Below are 19,281 nucleotides of genomic sequence, written 5' to 3'. Positions count from 1 at the left end.
TGCTCCCGAATCCCCTCCTGCCTCTTCCTAAGTGCTGGTCACCAGCCACGTGTCTCCCAAGGTGAGAATGGTGGACTGTTCTGGAATGGGCAAGTGGGATGCCTGGACACAGGGAGGTTTGCGAGGCTCCCTCCAGATGGGGCCCCTGGAGAACGGGGCATCTCTGCCTGCTGCTTCCCTTCCCCAGCGGGGCCCTCCCTTTCCAGAAACACAGCAAGGCGACAGCCCCCAGGGCTGAGTGCTGTCAGGACTCATCCGAACAGGATTGGCTCAAAGATCCCCCAGATGAAAACGGAGCCGCTGAAGCTGTGGTCCCATGGCACCTTCTCCATCCCAGGTACCTGTGGCTCTGGGGTCAGGAGCAGGGTCCAGCCAGCCAGGCAGCAGGGGTCCTTCCCCCCCCCCCCCCCCCCCCATAGCCCAGTGACACTCATGAGGACGCTCCCATTCTGTTTTGTAACTGTGAGCCACCAAAGGCCCCACCTAGGGAAGGATGTCGTTTATTTTATTTAACTTGCAGGCACTTGAACCTAGAGGCTCCTAGTAAACAGGTGTGCAAAGCAGCCAACGCTGCTGTATGGACAGGTCCTGCCAGTGCAGGGGGGCCCTGCCCCTGCAACCCAGGAGGACTTCGAGGCCCCCGGATCTAAAGCCTGTGTCCAGTGAGCCCACTCCATGGACCATTTCCCAGTGAGTGCAGCCAACCCACAGTCTTGACTCCATGCCCCCAGTAGGTGGAAAGGTAGGGTCCACAGAGCCCGGGTTAGGGGCTCCGTGGGGTGAGTGGCACAGGACTGAGCTGGGATTCCTTGTTAGACCCATATAGAACCTGCTGAACCCTCTTTCCAGCCCCTGATGTCTGCAGTGCCCCCATGGTCCCTGAGGACACGGTACAGAGCGGCCCTACATAAATCTCAACAGGGATAAGCCAGAGGATGCTTCCTGGACTGAGCTCAGCGTCCTCCTGCCCATCAGGACCAGCCTGGGTCTCCCAGCCCCCAGGTCCAAACAAATAAATGGCCCTGAGCTTCTTTAACATGTTTCCAAACAAGCCGGGCTGAGGCATATCAGCTGAGCTCTCCCTGACTTAACTCTGGAAGGGAGTGCAGGAAGCCGCCCTCAGAGTGGATGCTTCCACAGGAGTGTCTTCCCGTATGGCCCATCCCTTCTCGTAGCCGGACACTGTGAGAGCATTACAGCAGACACAAGCGTCTGCGCAACACACGAGTGGTGCTTGAGAGCGCACTGGATGCAGAAACGGACACCCAAAACGCAGGGTTAGCACCCCTCAGGCAGTGGCTGAACCATGCCAACCTGGCCTTCTCCCAGCCCCATCCTGGCTGGGGACACAAGGAATGGATGCTTAGGTGGATACACTGAACCGGATGGTCTTCATGGTGCAGTTTCGAGAACAAACCCAACACAGGGTCACCGATTTGAACGTGACCTGATGCAGCATGTCCTGAGGTGGGCTCCGTGGACTGTGCGGACCAGTGCACGGGATGCAATCTCAGGTGTGCTCTATAGGGCTGTCGGAAGGGCCCACCGTCAGGTCCGGTAAGCACTGAGTGATGCTAGGGGAAACGGGCTCTCCCGGCCCTAACGGGCCCCTCCCCGGCAGGCCTGGGCGTGCAGTGTCCCAGGCATACATCTCCCGTGGAGCCCTTCACTGGCAGAGCACCTTGCAGGCTCCACGCACAGGGTGTTCCGAGGCCCAGCCTGTCAGGGCGAAGGCCCCACAGCCCCCGTGGAGTAGACCACTCAGCCTGCAGCCCACTATCTAAATGCCCATTTGGGGTCTGGGAGGGTCATGGCCTTGGGAAGAAGCCGTCCTCTACCCCCCTACTCCAAGTGAGCTCAGGGAGCCCCCCGCCCTGCAGCCAGGCTCATTCAGTCACTAGAAACTCAGCAGCATCTCCGTGGGTCTCCAGACCATTGTCACTTCACAGACAGTGCATAGTGGCCAGTGACTCCCCCAGCTGACAGCTCATAGAAAGTTCCAGAATGATTGAGGACTAGTGCCGACTATGAACTTTTCTGGGCTGTGATAGGGCCCTAGTCCCAAAGTCTGGCACCAAGCACGTGGCTGACGACTGTATTTTGTCTCATAAGCAGCAGAAGAGGGCTGGCCGGGCATCCAACGTGAGCACCCCACAAAACCCCACTGTCAGGAAGTGAACTACACTGTGCCTTCCCCTACTTTTTAACAGCATGGGGTGGGGAGGTGGGACCAGACTTTCCGGAGACCTCTCTGTCCTCATTGCATCCCCCACCTCCCTGGGGTCAAGCACAACCCTGGCCGAGCCTGGCTTAGAGGCCGTCACCAGCTCTGAAGTGGGACATGATAACTTCAGATGTCCTGTCAATTCTCTTCGTCAACTTGCTTCCCCAATGAAAGGAGTGGAGAATGGGCTGTCAGGGAACTTCATTAAGAGAGAGGGATAAAGAAGAAAACAGTTTCAGGTGGTACCAACATGTTTAAGCTCAAATGACCCCACTTCCCTCAGACTGTGACAAGCCACACAGGTGGCCGCAGTGCAGGTCAAACAGGACTGACCCATCACAGGCACATTCCCATCACACCAGCCCCCGGGCAGGGCTTCCCCACTGCTGTGATGTCAGGGTGCTGAGCAGTCTTCTCTGAAAAGCTAAGAAGCTGGGGAGAAAGCCCCTTGTGCTGGGCTTCCCGCCCCTCCATCCTGGCAGGCAGCCAACCCTGGAGCCAGCGCCCCCGCCAGGCCCAGCGCCAGCTCCCAGCCCTGGGGACATGGCTCACATAGGTCTCCCTTGAAAGGAGAGAGAGATCTGCAGGAGTTCCTGCCCCAGTTCTTGCTGCCTCCCGCCGGGACGGAACTCGGCTGACAGCTCCCTGAAGGTGGCACACACGCGGCGGGCCTCGACATGTCTGCGGTGGATGGCGTGTTTCCACTGGTGCCGCGCGGCGCCCGTGAGCACGAGCAGAGAGCGGCGGGGCAAGGGGACGGCCACCTCCACCTCCTGGCATAGGACGGACCTGCTGGGGGCCATCACACCCTCCACCAAGGCCTCTGGGAAGCCGGACGGGGCCAGACAGAGCAGTAGGCTGCCGGGCGCCTCCCGGGACATGGACAGCACGGTCGGGGACAGGAGGTTGAGGCTCACCAGCCGCTCCCCCCACAGCCAGGCGTCGTCCAGGTGGGGGTCGATGGCTGAGCCCCGCTCAGGGCAGTAGTCCAGGTTACACTGCTCCACAGGCCGGAAGTCCTCCAGAATGGGGTACAGGCCCATCTTCCGCACCACCTCCCGGCTGAAACTGGGGAGGCCTCTGAAGCCAGCAGTCTTGAGCTTCTGTTTCCTGAAGTTGACTTTGGGGCCGTAGTCCTGAAGGGGGAGGACAAAAAAGCGGAGAAGCGTCTGAGTTCACAGGAATGGCTATTGCAGACCAGGGCTGAAGAAGCCGATCGTGGTGACCAAGACGAGCAAAATCTCCTGACTCCGTGGACCAGGATCCGGCTCTCCAGCGGGAGGCGCCGGCAGCAACGACAATAAACAGCCAACACTCACACGCTGGTAAACGCTAAGGGAGTAAATAAAGCCGGGAAAGGGGACATGATATGCCGGGGGGATGTGTGAGACCATGCGCCCCCCAAAGCAGAGTTGGAGACAGAAGGCCCATATGCAGCAGTGTGTTCCAGAACGTGAGGCCCAGGAGTCAGCACGTGAGAAGAAGGAGCAGCGAGGGCGGGGGGCCCAGCCCAAGGATGCCTCATCACGCTGATCAAAGCTGGGGGTCAGAACCACAAGCGAGAAGTTAGCGTGTGGCCCAGCTGTCAGCCTTCCAGCCACATGCCCAGCCCCGAGAACACAGCCGTGCAGACGCTTGCCACGTGGGTGTTCACGGCAGCACTAGGGCACAGTGGCCAGAAAGCAGAAACAACCCAGGGTCCACGATCGGACAAACGGATGAAGTGATGCTGGCAGATCCACACCACGCAATACTATCCGGCCGCAGACACAGCGGAGCTCCGCCACAGGCTGACAACGCTGTGGTCAGTAAGGGAAGCTGACACAAAGGGCCACATGTGATATAATCCCATTTGCGTGAAATGTCCAGAACAGGCAAATCCAGAGAGACAGAAAGTAGATTAGTAGTTGCCAGGGGACAGGGGAAGGGGGAGCGACTGCCAGTGGGTGCAGGTTTCCTTTGGGGTGATGGGCACATTCCGGAAGTAAGGCAGTGGAGACAGCTGTGCAACATCATGAATATACGAAAACAAATTGTTTGTACACGTCAAATGGGCAGATTTTACAGTGTGTGTATTCATCTAAAAAAACACAAAACCAATGATTGTTAGACAGGAGCCTTTTAGAAGACACCTCAGACTTGTGGCCCAAGGGATGAGCATTTATCCACTGCCTCCTGCCCCCGGGGGTCCCCTCTAGTGGAGGGTGGCGCTGTCTGATGGAAATGGCTTTCTCCTTCCTTCTCCTTCCGGCTTTGGCATGTCTCAGGGTGGCTGGGCACCCCCAGGCGGTGGCAGGCTAGAAAGGAGGGCTTGCTGATGGGGCATCTCAGAAGCAACAAGCAGCAGGGAAAGCCAGGGCTGGGATGGAAGGCCTGGCGGGCTTGGAGCAGAGCAGTGAGCCATCTGAGGGGGCATCAATGACGTCACCTTCCTCTCCAGTGGAAAGTGACAAAGAGGGGTGAGGGCCACAGGAAGCTCCTGTGGGAATCCCAGCAACAGAACTGGGGACTGGGACCTAAGATGGGGGCAGTGATGGGGGTGCTGTGTTCTCAGATCCCATTTGAAGGAAGAAAGCTGACAGGGATTACCAATGAAACACAGAGAGGAATCTGGAAAGCTCCATGGCTGCTGGCCTGAGCAGATGGAAGCTAGAATTTGCCGGGGACACTGCAGGGGTGCAGAGAGGGGGTGGATCAAGACCCAAAGCTCAGTTCAGGCCTGAGAAATATGAGAAGCCAGCCAGAGACATGAATGTGGGAGTCGCCAATACACGCTCGGTGTCAGAGCCGTGACTCATGGAGCGCAGCAAGGTGGGGTGTCCGGGAGGGAAGAAGCCCAAGGACTGAGCCTGAAAACTGGCCACAGAGGCCAGGATGGAAGCGCTGAGTACAGTGAGTGGGAACAGGAGGGGAGGAACTGAAGACCGAATAAACAACTCTTCTGAGCAATCGGCTGCAGAGGCGAGAGATGGAGCTTACTGGCAGCCTGGTAGAAAAGATCCAGTTGAGGCAAAACTAATGTGAGGAAGAGAGGGGAGCAATCCTCATCAGCTCCTTGAGTCAGAGGGTGGAGGGTGCTCGGCGGAGAGCCAGCAGGGGGGAAGGAGAGTGAAGGGGCCACCTTGGGGGAGACCGGCATGACCTCTGGAACAGGTGGCCCAGCTCAGGGCTGGAGAGCCAGAGCCAGGAGACCCCCCAGCGAGAGGAGCCGGACTTGACCAGGGCTGTGGTTTAGCAGAAGGAGGAAGACACCGAAGGGCGAAAGGACACGGGAGCAGCAGAGGAAGTGGTGTCATTACTGGCCAAGGCACTGAAGTGGGGAAGGAAAAGACCACAGGAAGGGGGAAGGAAAGAGAAGGCGGCCGATGGCTGGCTCGCAGGTCCTGGCCGACAAGCCTGCAGAAAAGAGAGGCTGTCATCCTTGACAAAGGGGAGGTCCAGGACTCAGAGGCTCAAGTATCTCTTAACAGATGGGAAGAGGACTTCAGTGGGAAGGCTTTCCAGAAACTCTGAGCTGAGCACCGGCTGCCTTACAGCCCCGCCTCCCCAAGTCTGGTGTGTCTGAGGAAGCCTAGCAGGCCGGGCTCTGCCCCTCCCAGCAGCAGCACGCCCACACACGGCTCCCCAGCTGCCCAAGCCCCAAGGTCAGGGGCGCTCGCCCCCTAGCGGCTCTGGTGAGGGCGTGTCATGGGCTGTGGCTGCAGAGAGAGGCGCTGGGAGGGAGGTGAGCAAGGTGCAGGGCAAGGAGTCTGCAGGGGCCCAGCAGGGTGACTCCTCTCTGAGCAGCCGGCCTGGCCCTACCTGCTTCCTCCGCCCAGACTGGGAGAGCTTCCAAGGCTCCCGGTCCATCAGCTGTACCATCTCGGCCTCTTCCTCCCGGGTCACGAAGTCCTCTATCAGCGTCACCCCAGGGAAGGGGAAGGCCCAGCCCTCGAAGTCAGACTCCTCAGCCCCCACGGCCCAGCCAGTGTCAGAGTAGTAAATGAAGCGGTGCGTTTTCTGCAAAAGAAAAGATGAGGGACCCGGAGCCACTGAAGCCCTTTGTCACACCACGTGTGCGCCTTCTGGAGGCCCCACTTGGGAGCAGCCCCTGCCCAGAGCTTCTCCCTCCCCTGGGGCCACTTTGGAAAGCAGGTGGAGTCGGGCCTAGGGGGTGGGAGGCCTCCCTGGGGCCCTTTCCTTTCTCACTTTCTTCGGCTGCAGGTGGGAAGAGGATCGACGGAACCATTTTCTGTTCTCTGTTTCAAAGGTGGGGTGACCCAGGACGAACAAAGTTAAGGAACCAGACGAAGGCTGCCCAGCCCGAAGCTGCCTGCGAGTTCACACTGTTCCAGCGTCCAGACACAATGGGGTGTCACCTGCCATCCCCAGCCTCTAAACAAAAAGACCCTGGGGCTGTCCAGACGGTGAGTACGCTGGGCAGCTAGAGGGAGAGGTGGGGGGGACTCTGGGCCCTGCCCTCCTCTGTGGCTGCACAGGCACTGCCCAAATGTCCCTTCAAAAGAGAGAACTTGCCAGTCATCCTGGAGGAGTGCCCAGCTGACCATCTCCTGCTGCAGTGCCTTTAGAATCTGCCCCAGGTTTCGGTCACAAGCCATCCTGGTCCCAGGCAGCCTCCAGTCAATGACCCAGTGCAGGTCTGGCTTTTCATACCCCACATGGGACTCCTCTACCAGTCAGTCTGCTCCGGAGCTCCCAGCTGGGTTGGCCATGACTTTGTCATGGCGGCGGTGTGGCAGCCTGAGGTCTTCCCTGCGCAGTTAATTCTGCTCCCTCCCCTTTTACATTTCATGGCCACTGCTACCCGCCCCATCTGTGAGCCACCCCCATCTGTGAGCCACCGTGTCCTCTGTCTTCTGGCACTTCACACGGGATATGTTACAATTAGGGAGTCATCCTGGACCTTCTGCTCCTCCCACAGCCATCAAGTTGAGCAAGTGCTTTACCACCACAGGGCCCTGTCTCCACACCCACGGTCACAGGCAAAGCTCAGACTTTTGGCACTTTTCAAGCTTTAATGGTGGTAAGGTGTGTGTATGTGTGTGTGTGTACCTACCTTCGTCACCATACCTTCACATTGTGCACCCACCTCCAGTGCTTTTTCATCTCGCAAAATGAAAACTCTATACCCATTAAACCACAACTCCTTCTTTCCCCCCAGCCCCAGGCACCCATCTTTCTATTTTCTGACTCTAAGGATCTGACTCCTCTCCTGACCTCATATAAGTGGAATCCTCCAATATTTATCCTTTTGTGACTGACAGTTCACTCAGTATAATGACCTCAGGATTCATTCATGTTGTAGCAGGTGTTAGAACGTCCTTCCCTTTTAAGGCGCATAATTTTCCAGCTTACATATCTGCCACATTTTGTTTATCCACTCAACCGTGGATAGATGCTTACATCACTTTCACTTTTTAGCGACTAGGAATAAGGCTGCTGTGAATGTGGGTGTACAAATATCTCTTCAAGTGTCTGCTTTCAATTCTTTTGCCATGTATACCCAGAATTGCTGGACCACACAGTAATTCTACTCCTAATTTACTGAGGAATCACCGTACTGTTTCCCACAGACCCTTGCAAGCTTATACCAGGGGCACTGTGACAGTTTCTTCATTGGCTTCCCAGACTCCATACTTTCCCATCCGCCCCTCCCCCTCCCAGGATCTTTCTAAAACTCACGTGTTAACTTACTTTAAAACCCTCAGCAGCTCTCCATGGCCCTCAGGACAAGTCCAGCCTACGCAGCGGCCACACACCGAACCCTCTGTGATCAGACCCCACCGACCCCTCCCCTCAAGCATCACCCTCCTTCCAAGCACACGCACCTACCCCAGGCCTTTATCTAACTAAGCAGCTCCCCCAGCGGGCATGCCCTCGCCCACTTCAAAGGTTCTAAGTCCCTTTTCATGAATTAACTGGAATTAATTTCCTCCTTGCCCACTTCTGCTCACTGGTTTCTACGACACTTTGCTCTGCTTGGTGTTAGACGTCCTTTCCTCTTTTCGGGTCGTCTCCCCACTCCGTGACGCTCCTGGCCCCAGGCACAGGGGCTACCTGGAAGTCCGCTGTCATACTACCCCCACCCCCAGGGCTGAGGGGAGTTGCGGTCAGGTGGCATCCACTCCAGCCCCCTCCCCAATCCAAACCCCTCTCAAAGCGCTCATCTCACCCTGCAACGCCCCCACGGCGAGAGCCCGGGACACGGGGTGATCCGGGGCCCGTCTTCGTAGCCAGTTTGGGCCTCAGTTTCCCCATCTGAAGAAGGGAGTTATGGCACGGTCCCTCTCCCAACTCTCACCTGCGGGGGGTGCTGCCAGGGCGGGTCACCTCCGCGCTGCCGCTCGCAGATCAGACAGGTCCGGATGCCCTTGCAGCCGCATTCCCGGAGGACTTCGGGGGCCGCCACCGCCGCAGCCGCCATTGCCGCGTCCTGGCGGCCAGAGCGCAGGCGCGAGGCCGCGGGGGCCGCTGGGAGTCGTAGTCAGCCCGCGAGGCACGAGGTTCGCTGGGCCGCTTCCTTCCGGTCGTCGCCAGCGACTGGCTCGCGCGGCGCCGCCTCCACAGCTCCGCCGGCCGCGGATGTTAGCATCGCTCTCCAGGAGGCACGGACTCGGCAGGACGCCGGTGCCGCCGACCGGCCAGCGGGGGTCGCGTCTCCTCGCCATGGGCCCCCTTTCGGCGCGGCTGCTCATGCAGCGGGGACGCCCCAAGAGCGACCGGCTGGGGAAAATCCGGAGCCTGGAGTAAGAGACGGGCCGGGGACGACAGGGATGCGCCGGGCCGGGGCCACAAGGGAGCCAGCCAGGCTTGCGTCGCCTGCTGGGCGTGAAGAAAGTCTGGGTCCCATGCCCACTCCCTCCCTGGCCCCGTTATCGCCTTGTCGGTAAGGCGGAGTCTGAGCACTCGGGCCAAACGCCGGGCTGCTGTTAGGAGAGGGGCCGGCTGGGCCTTTAGTGGCCTCTTCCCCGAAGGGAGCCTGAGCTGCAGGGGAGACAGTCCTGCGGGAAGGGTGTTGAGCAACCTGTGGAGCTAATTCCCGAGGCACAGGGCTGCACAGAGGAGCTCCCCTAGAGGGAAAGCGTTCTAGCGGCACCAGCTGTACCCAGTTGTAAAGTGGTTACAAGATTTTAAGAAGGAAAAGCTGTGCACGCAGGCGATCCTCTAGTAAAAAAGTCTTCGGAGGCACCCTGGACTGCCCGGGGTGGGAAGGTGGGAGCCCTGCCCCCCTGAGCCCTCGCTGTCTGCCCCCACCCAGCTTGTCAGGGCTGAAGCTGCTCTCGGAGCACTTGGACCCCAAGCTCCTGAGCCGCCTGACGCAGCTGCAAGAGCTGGACCTCTCCAACAACCAGCTGGAGACGCTGCCCGCCAACCTGGGCCTGTCCCACCTGCGCGTCCTCCGCTGCGCCAACAACCAGCTGGGCGACGTCACCGCCTTGTGCCAGTTCCCGCAGCTCGAGGAGCTGAGCCTGGAGGGCAACCCCTTTCTGACCGTAAGTAGGGGTCCCCACCTGCCCCGGACCCAGGGCCAGCAGGCTTGGGCTGACCCACAGGTTGACACTGAGCCACTCTCCCTCGTCCCCCAGGTCAGTGACAACCTGAAAGTCTCCTTTCTTCTGCCCAAGCTCCGTAAGGTCAATGGCAAGGATGCTTCCTCTGCTTCCTCTCAGGTGGAGAACCTGAACCGGGAGCTGACCAGCAGGGTAAGGGGGCTGGCAGGCTTCTCTGGTGTTTGGAAGCACGCGGGGTCCCTGAGGAATGAGCAGCTCTGGGGGGAGCCTGAGCGAGGGTTACAGGGGTGCTCTGCCCTGATACTGAGTGGCCCTTATCTCCTACTCTGACGTGTGGCTGAGCCTGGCTGTGGGGCTTGGTCTGTTGTCCTGAAAGGTCGGGGTCTCCAGGTGTGCAGGCAGGGCCTGGCCAGGGGCGTGAGACACTTTTGGGGTAACCTTACCCAGGGACAGCTCCTCTTCCTCAGGGCTGTTTCTCACGTGGGGTTGTTTAAGGACTGCATACGCTGCAGCTAAGAAGGCCGTGGTTCAGGGGGGCTCCCAGGAGGCGGTGAGCTAGGGACAACTGGGGCCAGAAGATTGGAGGCAGAGGTGCCACACAGGGTCCAGGAGATCTGGGGTGGGCTGGGCTTGATTCTGGTCCCTCTTGTGCCAGGTCACCGCTCACTGGGAGAAGTTCATGGCCGCGCGGAGCCCAGAGGAGGAAGCAGAGAAGGCCCAGGCTGACTTCGTGAAGTCAGCAGTCAGGAACATCCACTATGGGCCTGAGTCGCTCAGCGAGTTCACCCAGTGGCGGGTATGACCTCACCCTGCTGTGCTGGGAGTCGGTTCTCCCAGCTCCTCTGTGGCTCCCATGCCTTTGGCTGCCCTGGAAGCCTTTGGCCATGGTGGGGGTGTGGGGCGGGTCAGGGAAGGCTGACTTAGTGGTAGCATGGGAAGTACAGGCTCCCTTTGTCCCGGCATTGGGGAGGGGCTGGGGGTGGAGCCCCCTAGGACTGCATGAACCCAGTTTCCTGATGCCCCGGCCCCACATAGGTGCGGATGATTTCTGAGGCGCTAGTGGCCTCTGGTGGAACCCAGGTGCATGAGACAGGCATCCCGAAGAGGCCTTCAAAAGCCGCAGCCGCCCAGGAGCCCAGGGTAGGTGTGGTACCACGCAGCTCTCAAGGCTCTAAAGGCCTGTCTTGGCCTTTCCCAACCATGGGAGACTATAGAGGAGGGGAGGGGAGGGGCCCTGGAAATGAGCCCAGGAGATGGCCTCTGATGCCTGAGCTAGTTGGAGCAGACCTCCGGCCAACCCTGGCTTTCCACGCCCATGAGAGGGCGACGCAGAGGAAGGAAGCCCTGGGCAGACAGGCCCGTGGTCTCCAGGCGCTCTTAGCCCAGCCTCGACCCCCTCCGCAGGCCAGGCCGAGGGCCTTGAAACGGTCGGGTGACATCTCACTCAGCCTGTCTCCCACCAAGCGGGTGTGCACCTCCCCACTGGCCCACGCGGAGGGCCTCCCCGTGGGTGCTGATGGCAGCCGGGTAAGCTGGCAAGGGGGGCAGGAAGCAGCTGGCAGGGAGTGGGGGCTGGGGCGGCTGTGAACCCCACCTCTGCCCCCACAGCCCAGCCCGGACCTGGAGCCCCTGCACTTCCTGCAGTGCCACAGCAAGAACAACAGCCCGCGGGACCTGGAGACCCAGCTCTGGGCCTGCGCCTTCGAGCCGGCCTGGGAGGAGGGTACATCCTTGCGGGCAGGCAGGGCCAGGGCGACAGCCACGGGGAACAAGCAGGAACGAGCTTCCTAGTCAGGGGGCCGCCTTGGTGGATGGGGGACCTGAGACAGCTTATGAAGTGTCATCGAGGCCAGGAAGAAGGAACTGCCGGGGCAACCTTCACAGAAAGCATTTTTACTTAGGCTGACCCCTCAAAACAGGGCAGGCAGGGGCCACCTCGCAGACCGTGGCCACGTGTGGTGGGGAGGCCGTGTGTGTGATAGACTGCCAGACGGGCATCGTGCTGCACAAGTACAAGGCGCCCGGTGAGGTGAGTGCGGGGTCCGGATCGCGCGGGGCCGCCGGCAGAGTGCCAGGCTCAGCCACCTGCTCGCTAGGTGACCCTGCCCTGCTGGGCCACAGGCCACCTTACAGGCTCGTGCACCCTGCTCCTTAGTGATGGCACCCCCCACTCCCCACTTCCCACAGGAGTTCTTCTCAGTGGCCTGGACGGCCCTGACAGTGGTCACGCAGGCGGGCCACAAGAAGCGCTGGAGTGTGCTGGCGGCTGCAGGCCTACGGGGCCTGGTCCGGCTGCTGCATGTGCGTGCCGGCTTCTGCTGCGGGGTCATCCGGGCCCACAAGAAGGCCATCGCTACCCTCTGCTTCAGCCCCACCCACGAGACCCAGCTCTTCAGTAAGACCCTCTCCCACACCTCCGAGGTGTTCCCAGCACCCTGACGCCTCAGTGCACCCTCCCTGGGATGGTAGGGAGCTCCCGCGGCCGCCACGGTCCGCTCTGGCTGTGGTAGCAGCAGCGTGGCTTTGTGGACGCCTGATGGGGCTTCAGATCCTGGCTTCCCCCACAAGGTGCCCCATGGCCTTGAAGCTTTCCGACAGCCTGGGCCGCTCTGTGCCCGGAGTTGGGGGGTAGCCCTGTCCCCCAAGCGTCATTAAGCCTGACATGGGTGATCTGTGAGCAGAGGCCTGCTAAGATGACTGCCTGCTGGGGCCATGTTAGGTTAGGGCCACTTAGGGATCATAGGCCCTCGAGTCCTGGTCTCCCAGCGGTGTCCTGGCCTGCCTTGGGCTGGCCTCGTGACCGCAGCCTCTGCCTGGAATGGAGCCTGCAGGAGGGGGCAGGGCGTCTTCAGAGCCACCTCTTCCCTTCCCATCCCTGTTCAGCGGCCTCCTATGACAAGCGGATCATCCTCTGGGACATCGGGGTGCCTAACCATGATTATGAGTTCCAGGCCAGGTGATGATCCTGGGGGGCGGGGTGGGGGAGGGGCGGGCAGCTGCCAAGGGGCGGTGGCCTCACACTCCCCTCCCCTGCCCGCAGCCAGCTGCTCACTCTTGATACCACCTCCATCCCCTTGCGCCTCTGCCCTGTGGCGTCCTGCCCGGATGCCTACCTGCTGGCCGGCTGCGAGGGCGGCTGCTGCTGCTGGGACATACGGCTGGACCAGCCTCAGAAGAGGAGGTAAGGTCGGCCAGCGAGGCCTTGATGTCTGACCCCAAGCATGTCTGCCAGTGGTGGTGCCCAAGCCATTCTCTGTCCTGGGCAGCCAGAAGCAGTTTTCAGGGGCCTCTTCCCAAAGCTGGACTGTCTGTCCCCACCTTCTGCCATTCCTTCCCCAATGTTCAGTGGTGGGACCAGGGCGGGTCACTGAGCTGTTTTATCACCTCACCTCTGAGGGCATCCCTGCCCTTGTGGGGCCCTCAGCCTTGTGGTGGAGACAGGCATTAAAAAAGATGGCCCCGTTGAATGCCAAGGTGTAAGGTCAGGTACAGAGGAAGACTAAGGCATTCATGAGGAAGTGACCAGTGGCAGATAGGGTCCCCACATGAGCCTGCAAGGAGGCAGACAGGGAGGGGCTCGCACAGAAGCAGCAGTGAGAGCACAGGGCAGGGACAGCTGGCTGACCTGGGAGGTCTGGCCCAGCTTGGAAAGCTGGAGGAAAGGGCACAGGAGGTGGCGAGATTCTGTGGGCTGGGGACTCCAGCTGTCAGCCCCGGTAAGATTGTGATTTTTGTCCTAAATGCAGTGAATGGCTTGGGAAGAACTTTAGGGGTGGGTGACCGGAGTTAAGGCAGCTGCTACCTCGAGGCAAATACCAGAAGCCTCAGCACAGGCTGGGGCAGGTGTCCAGCCCAGTGCCTGTGGTGGCCCTGTGCCACACCTGGAGTTCAGCCCCGGGCCTGCCTCCTACCCTCTGCCCACCCATGTCTGCGTGCGGTCTGAGCCCACACTGGGGCCTGGCCACACTGACTGCCTGCCCCACCCCTGCCTCTCCAGACCCTTCTGCCCATGCCTCCACCCCGTCCTGGGAGAACCAGCGCTCCTGAGTTCCTGCCACTTGTGGCTGCATGCCCAGAGGGGCTGGCTCCCCTTCCCAGGCCAAGCCAAACCCCTCCAGGGCTTGGAACAGATCTTTCTGGTCACTTGTCCTAGTTGAGGCAGAGGGCAGGCCCAGAGGAGGTGCCTGGCCCCCCTCTCCTGTCTGTGCAGGGGTAGCTGACTGTCTTCTGCTGCCCCGCAGGGTGTGCGAGGTGGAGTTTGTCTTCTCTGAGGGCTCGGATGCACCAGCGCGGAGAGTGGACGGGCTGGCATTTGTGAACGAGGATGTCGTGGGTGAGTAAGCCCCGCTCAGGGACAGCCTGGCCTCCAGAGAGCAAGACAGGCCCTGGTAAGGCCTTTGTGGGTCACTTCTCCCTGGGCTTTTTGGTTTAAAACAGTATTTATTTTGGGAGAGAGAATCTGCACTGATGGTGCAGAGTCTGATGTGGGGCGCAAACTGTAAGATCATCACTTGAGCCGAGATCAAAAGCCAGACACTTAACCAACTAAGCCACTCAGGCGCCCCTTCCTGGGCTGGGGTTTAGCACGAGCCCCCCTGTGCAACAGGAAGTGTCTGTGGAGAGGGTCCCTGCCCCCCAACCACAGTTCTCCCCCACAGCCTCCAAGGGGAATGGCCTGGGCACCATCTGCCTGTGGAGCTGGAGCCAGACGTGGCTGGGCCGGGGCAAGCAGTCCACGTTGGCCGTGGTGGTCCTGGCTCGGCTGCAGTGGTCATCCACCAAGCTGGCCTACTTCTCACTCAGCACCTGTCCCGGTGAGCCACCCCCACCCCACCCTGCCCTCCAGCTCCCAGAACTCCACCCCACCTGAGCTCAATGTGTATGTCCTGGCAGATGAGGGCATCGTGCTGTGCGGAGACGAGGAGGGCAACGTGTGGGTCTACGACGTCAGGCACCTCCTGACCCAGCAGCCTCCGCTGCCTACCACGCCGCAGGCCCCAACGCAGGTAGGCAGCGCGTGCCCCTCTGCCGCCGCCGGGGCTGCCCTCTAGGAAGCAGGAGCCCAGCACCCCTCTCTCTTCCCCCCAGATCCTTAAGTGGCCCCAGCCCTGGGCCCTCGGCCAGATGGTGACCAAGACCATGGTGAACACGGTGGTGGCCAACCCCACCTTTACCTACCTCACCGCTCTGACAGACTCCAACATCGTGGCCATCTGGAAGAGACAGTAGCCAGAGCAGGGCCTCCTGCCTGGGGCAAACTTAACTTCTTCAGCTTGGGAGCTGACGATACGGAACTTTTTTTCACTGAATATTTTTATTAAAGTCTCTACTATTTGAGAAGGCTGGAGAGCAGTCTGTGGCCCTGTCTGACATTCCTAGTCTGAGGCAAGCAGGCCGGGAGCAGGGGCTCCTGGAAGTGCCGCCTCCCTGGCTGCCCCCCAGGTTTGCACTTGTCTAGAACGAGTGGTCACGCCACCTCCTCAGACAGAAATCAGAGTCTTCCCCTCAGAAATACGGCCCCCAGGTAACCGTGAAAGGGTCATCTACCTCCTGGAGCCTCGCAGTCCATGTGCTGGGAAGTCCCCTCTGCTTTAGCCCACAGCCGGGTCTCTTCCTGCCGCACTTTTATTAGGAAGGTAAAACAGACTCTGTGTACAGACACATCAGCTCTGGGGGAGAGCGGCTCACCAAAGCTGGGGAAGCTGCTCTTTTCTACTTGGGGCCTGGAGAAGGTTCCAGTGCAGGGTACGAACTGGCCGAGCAAGACTCCTCCAGCCGACTATTCAATGCCTTCTTGCTTGTCTTTGATGGCCACCTGAGCAGAGAGCGGTGCAGTGCACTTAGCCAGAAGGGCCGGAGGCGGGGAACTCACCCCTGGCCCCCCTCCTGACTGTGGCCCCACCCCATCCGCCCGAGGTGCAGAGAACACACACGTTGAGATGTGACAAGCTGTAGATCTCTCCCGCTCTATCTCGGATGTTGACTTTGAGCCCCTCTGCAGGGACAGGTGTGACTATCCCCTTTTGGCCTCCTTAACTGGGGGACCTCCACCCCACTAACACCCTGGAAGCAGGACCAGGCCTCACAAACCAGAGTCGTCAGCACTGCAGACACCTGGGGGAGGGGCCGCGAGGGCACGTGAGGAGAGCCTGGAGCACCTAGTAAGGTCCCACCCGCCCGTGCAGTGCAGACAGCAGGCTCCAGGCCGCCTCCCAGTGACCCACTCAGTCTGGGCTCGCTTGAGGCTGTAATCACAGCCCTGCTGTCACCATCTGCCCCCAATAAACCAGAAGACCAGCCAGGGTCGTCCCGGATGGGGGCAGAACACCCCCACTCACCCGGAATCGCTCTTCCAGCAGCGACAGCTCACTGATGAGGTCTGTGATGGCGTTGGTGAAGGCCTCCTGGGGGCTGTAGTCTGGGGTGGTCTGCACCCGGATGATGATCTTGTGCTCCAAGGGGTGAGGGACTTTGTAGCCCGCAAACAGCACCTGGGGGTCCTTCAGCAGCTGTCTGGGACACAAAGACAGCCAGTGTTACGCAGGGAGACTGAGCCTAGCACCCTGGGGACTCACTACCAGGCCCATGACTGAGGAGCCTCCCCACTGGGTAGAGGCCTACAAGCAAACACAGCCAGAGGCCGACCCCAGGTGCCTCCCTGAGCTTGGTTTCCCAAAAAGTTCAAGGGAAACCACATGGGGGCACCTCCCCCAAACACCTACACAGGGCTCCTAGCTAGCTGGCAGGATTTCCAGCAAACTCCCCTCGGAAGTCACAAGGGCCTTCCCTCAGCAGCCAGTGTTCAGTAAACACTGAACCGGGCACAAGGCCTGGTTCCCAGCCCGGTAAGAGTAGTAAAGGCGGCAGCGGGGGAATGGAGGTCCTCCGGGCCACACGGGCTGGCAGCTGCTGTTCACACATGGGGCCCCATGCTGCGAGGCTGAGCGGAAGTAACCCGGAGCCTGCGTGACACACTGGGCCCTGGGTGCGCAGGGGTTTCTCCAGAACAGCTCTGCCGCCACCGCCAGCGGCGAGAGGGAGGAGCCCTGCGCAGGTGGGGCCGTGCCTCACCCAGCAGGGGAGCGGCAGGGCCCCAGGTGGGCCCGGGTGCACCACTACTTGGCTCAGGGAGGCCAGAGAGAAGACAGGTGGTGGCCACGTCCACCTCCTCCTCTCAGCCAGGCAGGCTCCTGCCCCCAGCCTTAAACCTGCAAACCTCTGAAAGACCCGGCTTCACTGATGGTGCTTTTCAGCAGCGCACCAAGTCCTGGGTCCAGAACAGCAACCGCGTGAGGCCAGGAGTTCCCGGGCGTAAACAGCCACCCAGCCACCCCATCAGCTCTCAGGCACCAGGGGCGCCAGATGACCGCAGCCTTGCTCCCACACTCTGTCCGTTACAACCTCCGGCACGTATTCTCTTTGCGTGCCGGGTGTCACTGACGTCACTGTCACAAACAGGGCTGGGGGGGAGCTAATCGCAGCCGCTGCTCCGCGCTCAGCAGGCGCACATAAGTAGGTCTACTTTCCTGTCTGCCCATTCGCTTCCCTCCGTCAGCTACATAAGCCAACGCAGACGCACTGTCATGTGCAGAGACACAGGTCCGTGTCACTCCGGATGAAACATACGGGAACGTGTGAGCTGCTAGAGCAGGCACCCAGATCTTCCTGTAGCTCAGGACAACTGAAGGAATCTTCTCGAATTTGCACTTTGCCTCAGAGAGCCCCCTTAAACAATGCCCAAGAGCCTCTGACTTGGAACTTACGATTTAATGATGTTTCCTAGCGTGTGGTCTTCTTTGTTGATGGTGAACAAACAGGCATTGGGCACCTTGGTGTCCTTGTTAATGGTAATCCTGGGGAGAGACCGGAGCAACAGATGGGGTACAGGGGCTCCCTCCTTCACCCAAGTCTAAACCCTGCCCTTCAACTCTGGCTCAAGTGCCACCTCCTCCTGGAAACCTTCCTCAATCTCTTCAACCAGAAAGCCCTCTAACTCAGAGCAGCCGGGTGGCTATGCCCTGATTCTGCGGGACCCTCACCGACTCTGGACTGTTGTTTCTAAAGCAGAGTTCCTCAACCACGGCACCACCAGCATCTTAGGGTGGATAATTCATTTTTGTAGGAGGCTGTCTTGTACACTGTAGGACACAACCAGTAGCCCCTGTCCCTACTCATTAGTGCCAGGAGCACCCCCTTTATGAAACCAAACGTGTTTGCAGACTTTGCCAACGCCCCTTGGGGAACAAAATGGCCCCCAGTTGACAACCCCTGCTCCCAAGGGAGAGTGGCTGGCAAGGGCTAGACCACAAAGCCCTGCCTACCAGGCTGTTAAGGAAAAGCCAATGTTAAGGGTTTTCTGTGTACGGAGACCTGGTCTAAGCACTTGTCGTAAATTACCTCATCAAGCTTCCCTAAGAGAAAATCCTGTGACTGAATGAGGCAAGCAGCCAATTTTCCAGAGGAGGAAAGGGGGCCTCAGCAGACTGTCACTTGCCCAAAAGGTATGGAGACCTTAAGCGGGGGATCCAGGAGCCAAGCCCAGGCTGGGGCCACGAAACACCATGCTCCCCTCACGCTGCAGGCAAGGAGTCACCCAGGGCTAAGAGCCATCACTCTGGCTGCAGCGGGACGGTGAAAGCGGCGGCCAGGAAGAGGAATGAGGAGGCTGCTGGATCCCAGAGGAAAAGCGCTGTGGCGTCAAGTACTCTGGGTTCCGATACAGACCCCCACTTCCTGTGGGCCGGGGCAGTTACTTAGCCTCTGAGCCTCAGTTTCCTCCTCTGCAGAATGGGGTCACTCACCACCGCCTGGCAGGGCAGTCTCAAGTTTGGCAGACACAGGACGGAGCGGACGCCCAGTTCCGTCCTCCCGGCAGTGGACTAGCCGGAGGAGCCCCAGACTTTGCCCGCGACACGCGACCTCCGGCCCGCCTCAAACCCCCCCCCCCCGCCGGCCCGGCTCCACTTACTTCTTCTCGCCCTCGAAGAGCAAGAACGATTCGAAGGCGGGAGGGGCGTTCATCCTAGCGCTGCAGCCGCCTCCAAAGTCGCAGCAGCCGCCACCACCGCCGGCGGAATCCTATTAACACCACCTCTTCCGGGTTAGCGGCTGCTTCCGGGTTACTCCGGCCGGGCCGAACCCGTGTGAAGAAGGGGGCTGGCTGCTCTCTGTCGGCGGGGAGGATGTAGCGCAGGCACGAGAAGAGCCAGTGGGGCCGAAGACAGCTGGTGGTTCTGCGCATGCGTAAACCCGGAGTTCGCTCCCTGTGCCCGTTTTCCCGTGGGCGCTTCGGCCCCGGTTCGCAGTGCTGGGAACTACTCTGTTCCTACTGAGACGGCCTCACCGGGCTAAGCGGGAATGTGCCCCCTCCGCTCCCCATGCCCCTCGATACTTCTGTTTATTTTGGGCGGGGTTGGGGGCAGGATTCAAAGCAGGCTCTGTGCTGACAGCAGAGAGCCCCACGTGGGGCTTGAACTCAGGAGCCTGGAGATCACGACCCTAGCCAAAGTCGGAAGCTTAGAAGTCGGAGGCTTAACCCACCCAGCC

At 60.1% G+C, this 19,281-nt stretch overlaps 3 protein-coding genes and 1 long non-coding RNA gene across 4 annotated transcripts; 2 read left to right on the top strand and 2 right to left on the bottom strand.

Moving 5' to 3' along the window:
• The first annotated feature begins 71 nt into the window (after positions 1-71).
• On the top strand, positions 72-7,716 carry LOC120239287. Its single transcript, XR_005530393.1, has 4 exons — positions 72-337; positions 521-690; positions 6,474-6,630; positions 7,146-7,716. It is a non-coding gene; the product is annotated as an uncharacterized LOC120239287 (long non-coding RNA).
• ALKBH4 (alkB homolog 4, lysine demethylase) lies at positions 2,458-8,728 on the bottom strand. The gene is made up of 3 exons (XM_039243481.1): positions 8,526-8,728; positions 6,026-6,223; positions 2,458-3,360 (listed from the first exon to the last, which is right to left on the bottom strand). Exons 1-3 carry the CDS (start codon positions 8,646-8,648, stop codon positions 2,773-2,775), a joined length of 909 nt encoding a protein of 302 aa, XP_039099412.1. The 5' UTR covers positions 8,649-8,728; the 3' UTR covers positions 2,458-2,772.
• A 61-nt stretch (positions 8,729-8,789) lies between these two features.
• Positions 8,790-15,070, top strand: LRWD1 (leucine rich repeats and WD repeat domain containing 1). Its single transcript, XM_039243480.1, has 15 exons — positions 8,790-8,970; positions 9,483-9,717; positions 9,811-9,927; positions 10,391-10,531; positions 10,771-10,875; positions 11,140-11,262; positions 11,344-11,458; positions 11,655-11,764; positions 11,923-12,130; positions 12,619-12,691; positions 12,776-12,916; positions 13,977-14,068; positions 14,394-14,549; positions 14,629-14,741; positions 14,824-15,070. Exons 1-15 carry the CDS (start codon positions 8,807-8,809, stop codon positions 14,962-14,964), a joined length of 2,034 nt encoding a protein of 677 aa, XP_039099411.1. The 5' UTR covers positions 8,790-8,806; the 3' UTR covers positions 14,965-15,070.
• Positions 15,071-15,342: 272 nt separating this feature from the next.
• On the bottom strand, positions 15,343-18,829 carry POLR2J (RNA polymerase II subunit J). The gene is made up of 4 exons (XM_039243485.1): positions 18,704-18,829; positions 17,499-17,588; positions 16,074-16,248; positions 15,343-15,550 (listed from the first exon to the last, which is right to left on the bottom strand). Exons 1-4 carry the CDS (start codon positions 18,754-18,756, stop codon positions 15,515-15,517), a joined length of 354 nt encoding a protein of 117 aa, XP_039099416.1. The 5' UTR covers positions 18,757-18,829; the 3' UTR covers positions 15,343-15,514.
• Positions 18,830-19,281: the final 452 nt, after the last annotated feature.

Source organism: Hyaena hyaena, unplaced genomic scaffold (assembly GCF_003009895.1).
Source record: "Hyaena hyaena isolate Hyena2069 unplaced genomic scaffold, ASM300989v1 scaffold_228, whole genome shotgun sequence".
Lineage (NCBI taxonomy): Eukaryota > Metazoa > Chordata > Mammalia > Carnivora > Hyaenidae > Hyaena > Hyaena hyaena.
This window is presented reverse-complemented; position numbering and strand designations above follow the sequence as displayed.

Excerpts from the sequence above, each read along its gene's own strand:
- ALKBH4 (XM_039243481.1), bottom strand. The coding sequence starts at position 8,648 with ATGGCGGCTGCGGCGGTGGCGGCCCCCGAAGTCCTCCGGGAATGCGGC. Across the intron at positions 6,224-8,525 it reads CCTGGCAGCACCCCCCGCAG|AAAACGCACCGCTTCATTTA; the intron begins GTGAGAGTTGGG and ends TTTCTTTTGCAG. Across the intron at positions 3,361-6,025 it reads AGTCTGGGCGGAGGAAGCAG|GACTACGGCCCCAAAGTCAA; the intron begins GTAGGGCCAGGC and ends CTCCCCCTTCAG.
- LRWD1 (XM_039243480.1), top strand. The coding sequence starts at position 8,807 with ATGTTAGCATCGCTCTCCAGGAGGCACGGACTCGGCAGGACGCCGGTG. Across the intron at positions 12,131-12,618 it reads CCACGAGACCCAGCTCTTCA|CGGCCTCCTATGACAAGCGG; the intron begins GTAAGACCCTCT and ends ATCCCTGTTCAG. Across the intron at positions 14,550-14,628 it reads CTCACTCAGCACCTGTCCCG|ATGAGGGCATCGTGCTGTGC; the intron begins GTGAGCCACCCC and ends ATGTCCTGGCAG.
- POLR2J (XM_039243485.1), bottom strand. The coding sequence starts at position 18,756 with ATGAACGCCCCTCCCGCCTTCGAATCGTTCTTGCTCTTCGAGGGCGAG. Across the intron at positions 16,249-17,498 it reads CTAGGAAACATCATTAAATC|ACAGCTGCTGAAGGACCCCC; the intron begins GTAAGTTCCAAG and ends TTTGTGTCCCAG. Across the intron at positions 15,551-16,073 it reads TGCTGGAAGAGCGATTCCGG|GTGGCCATCAAAGACAAGCA; the intron begins GTGAGTGGGGGT and ends CTCTCTGCTCAG.